This window comes from Grammomys surdaster, unplaced genomic scaffold (genome assembly GCF_004785775.1).
Source record: "Grammomys surdaster isolate TR1022 unplaced genomic scaffold, NIH_TR_1.0 187, whole genome shotgun sequence".
In the NCBI taxonomy this organism is placed as follows: domain Eukaryota; kingdom Metazoa; phylum Chordata; class Mammalia; order Rodentia; family Muridae; genus Grammomys; species Grammomys surdaster.
Genome location: NW_021604632.1, coordinates 8,997,584 through 9,010,047, shown reverse-complemented (window position 1 = coordinate 9,010,047; position 12,464 = coordinate 8,997,584). Strand labels below are relative to the sequence as shown.

At 43.7% G+C, this 12,464-nt stretch overlaps 1 protein-coding gene across 1 annotated transcript in view; it reads left to right on the top strand.

Annotated features, from left to right (window-relative positions):
* The window catches only part of Cdh1 (cadherin 1), a 66,092-nt gene that overhangs the window by 43,751 nt on the left and 9,877 nt on the right, over positions 1-12,464 (top strand). Inside the window, exons 3-8 of the mRNA XM_028768540.1 lie at positions 2,133-2,356; positions 6,269-6,412; positions 6,522-6,677; positions 9,878-10,022; positions 10,815-10,990; positions 11,257-11,385. Coding sequence (XP_028624373.1) covers positions 2,133-2,356; positions 6,269-6,412; positions 6,522-6,677; positions 9,878-10,022; positions 10,815-10,990; positions 11,257-11,385 — 974 coding nt within the window. The remainder of the gene's footprint in view (positions 1-2,132; positions 2,357-6,268; positions 6,413-6,521; positions 6,678-9,877; positions 10,023-10,814; positions 10,991-11,256; positions 11,386-12,464) is intronic.

Genomic DNA, 12,464 nt, shown 5'->3' with positions numbered 1-12,464 from the left:
TAGAACCTTCCTGGAGCTGGAGAGCCCCTCCAACTTTGCCTTCTTTCTGAGCCCAGAGGATCCGGTTTTACAGAAAGCCTTAACTAGCACCTGGAAATTCAGGTCGGGGCTCTCTCTCAGACTTACATGGTGTCACTTCTCCAAGAGTGAGGCCAGCCACCATTAAGAGAAGTGCCTTGAGCCGGTTTAATTGCCCTGCACCAAGTTATTTACCAAGCCGCTCACCCTCTGTCGCCGCCACCCTCGGCACGTCCAGTCATGCTCTTGTTGATTTTTCACTGCCTAGATTTGTGCTGGCTGGAGAAAGGAATCAAGGCCAGCTCCTGTCCCCTGCTTATGTGACAAGCCCCCAAATATGACTCAGACCCCCTCTCCCTGCCCCATTACTTGTGCTCCGGGTTGGGGGTGGATTTCTTTAAAAGCATCTTTAAATGTTCCTAATCTGGATTTTTAAAGTGCTAACTGGGAACTAGGGAGGTGGCTCAGCCAGTAAAGTGCTTGCTGTGCCCATGAAGAAAGTCTATCAAGGCGGGGGACTTGTAATCTCAGTATGCACTGGCCGAGATACCAGATGGAGTCCTGGTGCTTGCCAGCTAGCTGGCCTGTCTTTCTTGTTGAGTTCCAGGCCAATGAGAGACTTTTACAAAACAAGGTGGCTAGCACTGAAGAACCACACCAAGGTTGATGGCACACACAGACAGACTCTGCCTCTGCCTCTCTCTTCTACACACACATTCCTCCCATAAGAAAGGAAAGTTGGTTCATGTTTAGACAGATTCTTCTGCGACTGTCATCTCTCATTTGCCTGTTGCTCCAAAGTGTGTATTTTGCCAGTCAGACTGGTAGTCCCTGCACCCTCCCTCACTGAAACAGCATTCATGTCTGTCCCCATCACCCCATGGTTTCAGAGATGTTTACAAGAGCGCCCCCTGGTGGAAGAAATGATCTCTGTAGCACAGCCCCCCCCCCAGCAGAATGTAGAGTTGCCTAGCTTTGAAAAAGAGGTGGGGGGATAGGAACTTTTCATAAGAGAATGCTTAGGCGAAGTAGAAGTTCCATTGTGGGGAGTGATGGGAAATTGTTTGAAAGTGTGGAAAGTAAGTTGACTTCTGACATTTGTTGTGAATTCATTCAAAGGTACCTTTAGATTTTTCTATTACATTTCTCTTTGTGTACACACACACACACACACACACACACACACACACACACAGTGTCCTATGGTATGCCCGAGGAGGAGGTCTGAGAACATCTCACAAGGCAGTTCTCTAATCCCAGTACTTGAGGCAGAGGCAGCAGGATCTCTGAGTTCTAGGTCAGCCAGGGCTACACAGAACCTTGTCTTGAAACCCTACCCCTTCCCCATATATAGTTAGTTCTCTTATCATGTGAGTGAGTTCTTCCACCGTGGAGTTCCAGCAGTTGAACTCATGTTGTCAGGGTTGGCTGTAAGGATGGTTACTTGTGGAGCCATTTAACTGCCTTGAGATTTTGAGACAGGTTTTCCTACAGCCTGAAATGGCTTACTTTTGGAAAAGTAGCCAGTGTTCCTCACCCCCATACCTGTTTGGTTTGTGTGATGTGTGTGTGTGGATCTGATGTTTGTGTAAGTGCAGGTCAGATGTGCTGTGGAGGGACATAGAGGTCAGAGGTCAACTTTGGGATTCGGTTCTTCTCTTCCATCTTGCTTTGAGACGGGGTCTCTTGTCTCTGCAGACTTGGCTGTGTACAGGAACTTCTGGGTGAACCTTCTATCTTGCTGTAGGAGCCCTGGGCTTACAGAGATACATCACCACACCCTGCTCTTTACATGAATTCAGGGGTCTGAACTTGGATCACCAGGCCGTGCTGCAAGCACTCCAACCTGATGAGACATCTCCCAGTCTGTTTTCATGTTAAGCCATCTCTCTTTTGCTTTCATTCTGAAAATGAAAGATTACTTTATAGACAAGATACTAGTCTCATTGACTATGGGAAGATTTTAAGGATGAGGCCAAGGCTACCTGCATAGGGTTGTTCGTAGCCAGTTTATGGTTTGTTGAGCTGGTATGTTTTATAAGATGTTTCTGGAGAAGAAATGTCCTGTCTGTGATCTGTCCAGTTTTCTAATCTCTGTGATTTCCATCCTGTAGTGAGATTTGAAGGATGCACTGGTCGACCAAGGACAGCTTTCTTTTCTGGAGACTCCCGATTCAAAGTGGCGACAGATGGTGTCATCACAGTCAAGCGGCATTTAAAGCTTCATAAACCGGAGACAAGTTTTCTTGTCCATGCCTGGGACTCCAGTCACAGGAAACTTTCTACCAAAGTGACGCTGAAGTCCATGGGGCACCACCACCACCGGCACCACCACCGAGTACGTTGGGGTATTTCTCGGATATGTGTATATTTTTCAGGGAGCTGTCAATCTGGATCCTCTAGTCTTGGCACTGGGGACTTGTTGGGCAGGATAATTTTATAGGAAGACTCTGGGATGCTATGTGGCATCCCTGATTCCTGGAACACCTGTCAGAAACTCGTGACTCTTGGGGTGGGGTGGCAAAAATACCCCCCATCATGGATAGTCTTTCTTTCTGACTGAATTCATTCCTGTTGGGTTTGGGGGTTGCTGTTGGGCTATATGGCTCTGGTAGTATAAGATAGTGAGGAAGACACTGGCCTTGCCTGGATTATTAGCCCACAATTGCTTTCTCTCTGACGACAACCCCAGTAACCCCAGAGGAGTCTGAGTGAATTGACACATAGGAAACACTGAGAACGTACGCATACACTTGGTATTCAGAAGGCACCTCCTGTTCCTTTATGAATATCAAAATCTAAATGTTCACATCCCTTATATAAAGGGGTGAGGATATTTGCGTGTAGGCAGCATGCCCTCCTGTTAATGCACCTCTACATAAGATAATACTCAAACCATTACTCAATATGACAGTTGTTGTTACACTCTTTTTTTATTTAGTTTTTTTTTTTTTTGAACAAGATTTCTTATAGCCATGATGGTGCCAAGCTCACTGTATAGCGGAAGATAACTTCTAATCTTATATCTCCCAAGTGTTAGGACTGCAAGCTTGTACCATCACACCTGGTTTTTCGGGGTTCTAGAGACGAAATACAGGGGCTTATGTATGCTAGACTAGTTTTCTGCCAACTGAGCCACATCCCCCACTCTAGATACCTTAAAAAAAAAACTTGTAGAATCCTTTTCTGTCCCCTCTTTTTTTGTTTTATTTAAAGGATGATTTTTGTGTAGCCAAGGTTGTCCCCAAACTTGATATATAGCCCAGGATGACCTTGAACTCCCAATCCTCCTGCCTTTGCCTCCAAAGTGTGGGATTACAGGGATGTACTGCAATTTTCTGGCTTTGAAGAAAGCATTTCTGGTTTTGGTTGACCACAGATGTGAAGCTGAGCTCTGGAGGGAGGGCTGAGTGGGTGAGATTCTTATCAAATATTCACTGTTGTCATTGCCTTCCTGGAGGCAGAAGAGTGTCTTACTTAGCAAGGAAGAGGAAGACCAGTAGAAAGTCTTTGTCCCTTTTTAGAGCTGGAGAAACTGATAAGGTTTACCGATGTTGCAGAGGATATAGGTTTGGTTCTCAAAACCTCCATCAAGTACCCTAAAACAGCCAGGCACTCCAGGCTCCTTTTCTGGCCTCTGTGGTGCTTACATGCACACGGTGCACTAAGTTCATGCGAACATACGCATAAATGATAAACAAGTTGTTTTAAATAAATCTTTTCTGCACCATCATTATGTAAGCTCCTTCGAAGCCCTGATGCTTGCAGTGCCTACTCTTGAGTCCTGCTCAGTCCAGAAAACCTGTACAGTGAGGAGGCGGACACATGCATCATGTGTCATCTAGATCCTGCTCGGGAATGTCCCTGGAGATTGTCACCAAAAGCCAAATAAATGCTTCCGTCCATTTTGAGAATGGTCTCCAGGCACTTTCTACCGTGTGTATCTCTCTAGGGTACATTCTAGACACACTTTGCTTCCTGCCTTCGGAGGCGTGGTGTGCCAGAGCCTTCAGCTGATTTCTGCTCTCGTCTCTGAAGACTCTTGAGATTCATGAGATTTAATAATCCCTGGATATAGTTTTCCTCTCTGGAATTTGAGAAGTGAAGGACTTAGTTCAATTACGTTGGTCGTGGCTGCCTGAGACTAAAGCCCCAGCTCGATGGCGGTCATGCATGCAAGTTCAGCACATAAGTCCCAGCAGGCTGTTAGACTGTGGGAGCTTTCGAAGACCAAGAGCAGTTTGGAGTTTGTTTGTCACCCAGTCCCCTCACCCCCATCTTTCCCTCTGCTGATTTTATTCTGTCTTCGTTTCTAATCTATCGCAATTTGATTCAAGTCTGCATTTAAAAAAATCCCCAAACCAGGTGTGGTGATGTACACCTTTTCTGCTTGTTTTATTAGTTTTTGTTTTTCAAGACAGAGTTTCTCATATATAGCCCTGGCTGGCCTGGAACTCACATTTTAGACCAGGCTGTCACTGAACTCAGAGATCCACTTGTCTCTGCTTCCCGAGTGCTGGTTTACACAGTAAGTTTCCCCCCAGCCTGGGTTGCATGAGGCCCTGTCTCAACAAAACAAAACAAAACAAAACAAATCCCCACTTTAGATATTAGGACAGTTCATACAGAACTTACGCGATCCTTTAGAGACAGAGGAGCCTTTGGCCCATGCTGACTTTTTTCTGTAGGTAGCATATGCAGGGATAGTAAGACTGTGGCAGTTGTGTGAGGCTGGGTTCTAGAACACTTGGCCACATTCTATGTCTGTCTGTCTTTCCTGTTTTGAGTCTTGAGGGCAAGGAAAACCAATCTAGGAGGGCTGAAGATGTAGCTCAGTTGATGGAGTCTTGACCTAGAGTGATGAGGCCCTGGTCTCTAGTCCCTACTGTCACAGAAATGCACCGTCACTCTTTGTTAAGTGGAAACAGGAGAATCTGAAGTTCAAGATCATCGATGGCCACAGAATTTGAAGCCACACTGGATTTCATGAGATTGTTTCTAAAAATGTCCAAACCAAACAACAAACAGATAGGAAATAGGGCCTAGCTAGAACTTGGCAGGCTGTGGTCTGTGTTGATGAGTGTCTTCCCGTGAAGGGTAAGGACGAAATCGTCTAGAAACTTTGTTATCATGAATCATTCTAAAACACTTAAACAATTCAGTAGGTGTATTGCCTTTCATTTTCGGCTCTCCTGTTTCCCTGAGTGTGCATGAACTTATCTTGATTGCACATGGGAACTGTTCAGTGAGTCTCCAGGTAATTTTTGGTTCCTATCTCAGCAGCTTCTGTTAGAACAAATGCAACCCTTACAGATATAACACAATAAGATTAACACATTTGCATCGATCTCAAAATAGTTCTTAGTAGCAATTACCCAAACTCGTTGATTGATAAATCCACTTTGGTGAACTATATTCCTAGGAAAACAAAAGAAAGGAAGTCCAGAACTCTCAAATAGCTAGTTACTGAGTTACTTCTGACATTTTCAGAGTGTGATGGGGCTTGAAGGACATGTACTATGTAAGTTTGAAATAACTTTTAAATACAATTGTCAAATGTCCAAACCCACAAATTATGTATGCACAGTGATTATGTGAATGTTAAATATTAAGAATTTAATGAGACCAGCCTGTTGGTGGTGGCACATGCCTTTAAGTCCAGCATTTGGAAGGCAGGTGGATTTCTCTGAGTTCAAAACTAGCCTGGTGTGCAGAACAAGTCCCAGGACAGCAAAGGAGGGCTACACCAAGAAACCCTATCTCAAACCAACCAACCAACAAACAAAACCGAAACAAAACAAGCTAACAAAAAGAAAGAGTTTTTTGTTCTGGAGGTTTAAGCCCAAATGACATTTTATTCTGTCCTTTAGCTGGTGTAGCACATCAGAGTGGTAGCACAAAGGAGAGTCAACCACTTGTCTTATGTGATCCAGAAAGCAAAGATGACACTGGGGTCTCAATAGTCTTCTGTGATCTGACATATCTTCTGTGATCTGAAGGCCTCTCATTAGCCACTAAGTTAGGAACCAAGCTTTTAGGCGTAGGGACTATTGTGGGCAGTCAGTGTGCAGGCAACAACGTTCTCATTTCTTTGGCTTGTGCTTTAGCCATTCATTTTGGATGGTACATGTAATTTGTCATTGAGAATGAGTCAGTAAATTCAAGATGGAGAACATCCTTGGGAAAGATGGCCTGTTAGACCTGCATGTCCTCTGCATGATCTCATTTTGTTAATCTTCTTTCCTCTTAGGACCCTGTCTCTGAATCCAAGCCAGAAGTGGTCACGTTTCCCAGCATTTACCAGGGTCTCAGAAGACAGAAGCGAGACTGGGTCATCCCTCCCATCAGCTGTCCCGAAAATGAGAAGGGCGAGTTCCCTAAGAACCTGGTTCAGGTAGGGGAGGAAGTGGGTAGGAGGCACTCCTGAGAGAAGAGAAGATGAAAAAGACCCCACGTTGAAATCTTTCCTTGCCAGTTCTGATTCTCTTCTGTTCTGTGTTTAGATCAAATCCAACAGGGACAAAGAAACAAAGGTTTTCTACAGCATCACCGGCCAAGGAGCTGACAAACCCCCCGTTGGTGTTTTCATCATTGAGAGAGAGACAGGCTGGCTGAAAGTGACACAGCCTCTGGATAGAGAAGCCATTGCCAAGTACATCGTGAGTATTTCTTAGATACTCGTTGACCACTGGGTAACAATTGACAAATTTTGGGGGCAGCTGGTGTTTTATCCCCACTTTGGATGCCCTGGACATTTAAGTAGCTTAATTTATCTTAGCAAGTTGGGACGGTTAGTTGTTGTTGTTGTTGTTGTTGTTGTTGTTGTTGTTGTAGGGATTACTCACATCATACAGGATCTTAGATAAAAGCTGTCAAAGTAGGCTGGAAGGAATGGCTCAGTGGGTGAGAACATGAGTCTTAGCATTCACATAGGTAGCTAACTACCACCTGAAACTCCACCTCCAGGTGCTCTGATACCTTAATGACCTCCATTGATAACATGTACACACACACACACACACACACACACACACACACACGGAGTTGGGGAGGACACAGACAGACAGAGAGATAGAGAGACACATAGATACATGCCCAGGACCAGCCTGGCATCACAGGTACTGAGGTGGGACACAGCCTTGGAAAAAGGCTAAAGATTGATGATAGCCTTATAGCTCTTCCTTACTGTTCTGGAGTCCTGAAGCTGATAGCATTTGGCAGTTTAACTCACTCTTGCTATTCTGTGGCTAAAAGCTGCTGATTTCTGGCAATTAACTCCTGCTAGTAGCAGCAGGGGATTAAGAAAAGAAGTTAGTTGCTTGGGCTGTTTCCTCTTTGACTCTGAGAGTTCTATTAACTCTTAGTGAGCCAGAGAGAAAGGAAAAGAGTCAGGCAGGCACACAGAATAAAAGTCACTCTGGATGAAACAGAGAAAAGAAGCTCCAACAAATCTTTATTTCTGTTCTCAGTATTCATACATTCTCTGAGAACTACTGCATACAACTATCAGGTAGAACTGTTATAGCAGGATAATTGATCACATGATTTTCTAATTTACTTTTACATTCTATAAGTTCATAGTTCATTCTATAAGGCAATAGTTCATGTCATAAGGTTGCAGCAGAAATGTTTACATTTCTTTCCATTAATATAGTATCTGACTAAACATCCATTATCTAGATCCATAAGTTCAGTATAAGCAAATAATTTTTTAATTACAAGGTAGCACGGTTTTGTCAAGAGATAAATCTTGTGTCTTATTAGTTTTGAAATTTTTGTATAGATAAACTAGTTAATATTTTATTTGTTGTCTTTGGAACTGCAATAAATTGTTCATTCCCAGTTTATGACCTTTAAGTTACCAGCCTTGTTTCTAACCAGAATAAATGTTTTCCTTGGTCGTAAATTTGTTCCAAGCCTGCTTTCTTTTCCTAGTGCAATTAGCCTGTAACACATGAAGGTTTATGCCCTAGCCAGCAGGGCATTAAACAGGGGTCCTGGGAGTTCACCTGAAAGAAAGATGGGGGGAAACAGACAGACGCAAAAAATGAGCGGCTTGTCTACAGCCTGATCAAACCACCAATTTTACTTATTTCACACAGGGGTTATATACACAAAAAGGCAGGCTGTGGGGAAGGGGATGACACAGGAGCATAGGTGTTCAGGGGAGAGTACAGATATCTTCCAGAGCATCAGCTGGGTGAAGGTTCAGGGAATTCACTTGTCCTTATCTAAGTTGGTACTATCCACCAAGGCTACCCAAGGTCTATGACTATCCATAAGATATGACTACTTGTTCCTATCCAGGCTGGTAAATTTCTACCAAAGCTGCCTGCTTACAATATCTTATAGCTGTCTGTCTCAGTGTTTTTCCACAGAGACCCAAGACTTTGTGTTAGCAGTCTGACTTAGGCCTATTGCTGATTTTAGACCTTCAGTGTATAAGCAGAGCTGCCCCTGACAGGTTTACAGGGCTCTGTTTGCAGCTTTTTCTTCTATAGAGGACTTGAGATTACTTGTATCAATTTAGGAATTCTATAAAATCATTATCAGGAATTATGAAATCATCAATTCTTCTATACAGCATTACTATGTGAAAGCACATCTTCATATTGATTCTGCAGGAAATGTGCCTAATAGAGTAGGCTGATGCCCAGGCTATGTAATAGTGACAGAAAAGGCATATCAGTAGCAAGAATCAATCCTGGGATGATGTGTCTAATGATCCTGCTTTCTTAGAGCTTACCCATCGCACTTATGCAAAATGGTGGGCCATCTCCAGAGAGCTCACTTGCATGCTTTAGCCTTTCCTAGATGACTTCTGACATACAAACATACATACACATAAATTGAAAGCTGTTAACTTGGCTTTGTTGTTAAGAACACTGGTTGTTCTTTAAAGGACCTGGGTTTAGTTTACCATACTGACATGGTAGCTCATAACCATCTGTAACTCAGATTTTAGGGGACTCATGACCTCCATGGGTAGCAGCTCACATGTGGTACAAATACATATTTGGAGCATACATTTAAAAGGGGAAGAGGGTTGGGGACTAGAGAGATGTCTTAGCAGTTAAGAGCACTGGCTCTCCTTCAAAGGACCCTGGTTCAATTTTTAGTACACACAGCACACATGGTAGCTCAGAACTGTCTGTAACTCCAGTTCCTAAGGATTTGACACTCTCACACAGACATATATGCAGACAAAACACCAGTGCACATAAGTAAATAAATCTTTTTTTTTTAAATTGGTGTTCTGCCTGCATGTATGCTTGCACGTCAGTGGAGGTTATCAGATCTCATTATAAATGGTTGGTTATGAGCTATCATATGGATGCTAACTAGCAATTGAACAAAGGACCTGTACAAGAGCAGCTAATGACTAACCTCTGAGCCATCTCTCCAGCTCCAATTAAATCTTTTTTTAAAAAGAAAAAGATGTCAACTTGTTCTTGGGGAGAAATTTCTTACCTAGGTGGTACATATTCTGATACTAGCTATAGGGAGCAAAGCTCACTTCTGGGACTTGGTTGCAATGTGAACTTAGGGGGAAGGGAGATAATCTGTAGATGCCAAATATAGAAAAATCTCAAGGAAATATTAGACTGGAATGGCCAGAGGGAAAATTACCCCAACTAAAGTAAGTGTATATGTGATAAATGGGCCGTCTGTCTGGTGGTTGTATTCTCTGGCTTTGAGACTTAATTCATCACGAGGTCATTAAGCAGCAACACACAGTGTGGAAAATTATCACATGAAGATATCGTAGTAGAAAGAGTGGAGGCTAGATGGAGCTGTTCTATTCAGACTCCCTACCCTGGCTATTCTTCCAAGTAACCCTCACTTGACTCTCTTGCAGCTCTTTTCTCATGCTGTGTCATCAAATGGGGACGCAGTAGAGGATCCCATGGAGATAGTGATCACAGTAACAGATCAGAATGACAACAAGCCAGAGTTTATCAAGCCTGTCTTTGAGGGATCTGTTGCAGAAGGCGCTCTTCCAGGTAAATTAGCCTCAAGGAACTGAGTACCCAGAAAGACATTTGGGTTTCTTTAGACCTTGAAGGATGGGATGAGAACTTGAGGTCGTGTCACTGAAGTTGAGACACGCTGTTTGAAAGCCACCATGAATGATGAGGTCGAGGCATGTGGGAGCAGATATAACATTCTACCTATAGAAACACATATAAGCAGAAACAAAAGAGTAATCTTCCTAGGGCTTGGTGGTACATATATATAACTCCAGTTCTTGGGGATGTAATACCCTCTTCTGGCCTTTGAGGGCGTCTGCAAGTGCCCTCTACACAGAACAACAACAATAGAAGAAGAAGGAGGAGGAAGAAAATAAATAAAATAAAATAAAAAGAGAAAGAAAGACTTGGTAGAGATATTTTAATTGATTGCCAACACTTATTTTCCTTTCCTCCTCACACCACACCTGAATTGTAGGCATTGAAAGTTGAGTTCCTGCCAGGTGGTGGTGACGTATGCCTTTAATCCCAGCACTTGGGAGGCAGAGGCAGGCGAATTTCTGAGTTCGAGGCCAGCCTGGTCTACAGAGTGAGTTCCAAGACAGCCAGGGCTATACAGAGAAACCCTGTCTCGAAAAAGAAAGTTGAGTTCCTTGATTATGGCTGGTTTGCTTTGGTGCCCCCATGACTGATAGCTTGATAGAATTTTAGAAATGAAAACTGACTAAAGTGTGCTTATCTCCTAGAATAGGATTGTTCTGAGTAGTCAGGATCAGATCCCAGGGTAGCCATTGCAACCCATTTAAGGCTCCTCTCCCTTGACAGGAACCTCCGTGATGCAGGTCTCAGCCACTGATGCAGACGATGATGTCAACACCTACAATGCTGCCATTGCCTACACTATCATCAGCCAAGATCCTGAGCTGCCTCACAAAAACATGTTCACTGTCAACAGGGACACCGGGGTCATCAGTGTGGTCACCTCCGGGCTAGACCGAGAGGTCAGGCAGGGCTCAGGAGGATGGCAGAGGGGTTTGAAGGCAAACATATATTAAATCCCATGGGCGGTGTAACCCTGTGCTGAGCCTAGTGGCCAGTTAGTGTTAAGTGGCTCGGCTTTATATCTAAATAGAAGCTGTGTGCCCGGGGTCAGGCAGCCTTGACCAGTTAAGCTCATGGCCAGATACCTTTCCATATGTAGTAAGCTGCGCTGGGTTTGGGGTGGCTGTTGGAGTGGGTTCTGATTCCATGTGTTTGGTGTCTACAGAGTTATCCTACATACACTCTGGTGGTTCAGGCTGCTGACCTTCAAGGCGAAGGCTTAAGCACAACAGCCAAAGCTGTGATCACTGTCACGGATATTAATGACAATGCTCCCATCTTCAACCCAACCACGGTAATTCTACAGCTTCTTTGTTCCATGAGAAAGTTCTTCATCGCTCACAAGCTAAGTTTTGCCTGTGTCCAGGTGAACCCTTTAAAAAACTCTTCCCTAGGTTAGTGAATGTGAACTTTAGAAAACCAACATGCTGGAGCAGCTACTATCTTTTAAATCCTTCTTCTATCTTTTTCCTGGGGCCATTGTCACGGGATTGTGTGTTGCCAAAAGCTCCTGATGCCATCCTGTCCTTAACTTCGGCACCTTTATAGTGTTAGTGGGTCTCACTTATTCTTCACTTTTCTAAGTTTATATTCCACCCTGTGTTACCGGAAACCTGTCAACACAAAGCAGACACGTTTTCTAGTCTGTACAACTTACAATTTATAGGAAATATAATTTTAGGAAGATGGATGATTTGAGCAAGGTCTTATTTCTGCAACCCATCCTGGCCTCCAACTCAACAATACGCCTCCTAAATGCTGGGTTACAGTTGTAAGATGCCACATCCAACTTTGTAAGAATTACTGAATGCCGAATATCAAGTGAATGGGTATCAAATGCATTCAAAGAGAAGGTTTTAAGAGGCAGATAAAGGAACACGCGCGCAAACGTGCGCGCGCGCACACACACACACACACACACACACACACACACACAGAGAACTTAAATTTTTATAGCCCACATTGGCAGGCAGGCTTATATAATTCCATGCTCAGCTTTTTAGCCTTAAAAGACCATATTTTACTGAGTGAGTTAGAAGTTGATTTAGTGGTTAGTTAGTGAACAGAGGCCCAAATAGTACAGATTCAAAAAGCAGTGTTGACTTTTTTCCTCTTCCATCACAATAGGCCCCAGGGATAACTGATTTATCTTATTTGATGTTTACTAATACAGACTAAAGAGTAGATGGGGGTTGGTTGCAAATGGTACACATGTCCTAAGATGACAGTAAGCAGACAATGGGAATAACCAGCTTCTTGTAGCCAGGGCCTCAGAAAGCTACTTCAGGTGCGTATAGAAGAGGGTGCTTGGAGCTGCTAGATGGGAAATGAAGGCCTATTCCCAGTTCTCTTCCCTCCATCCCTGGGGACTCA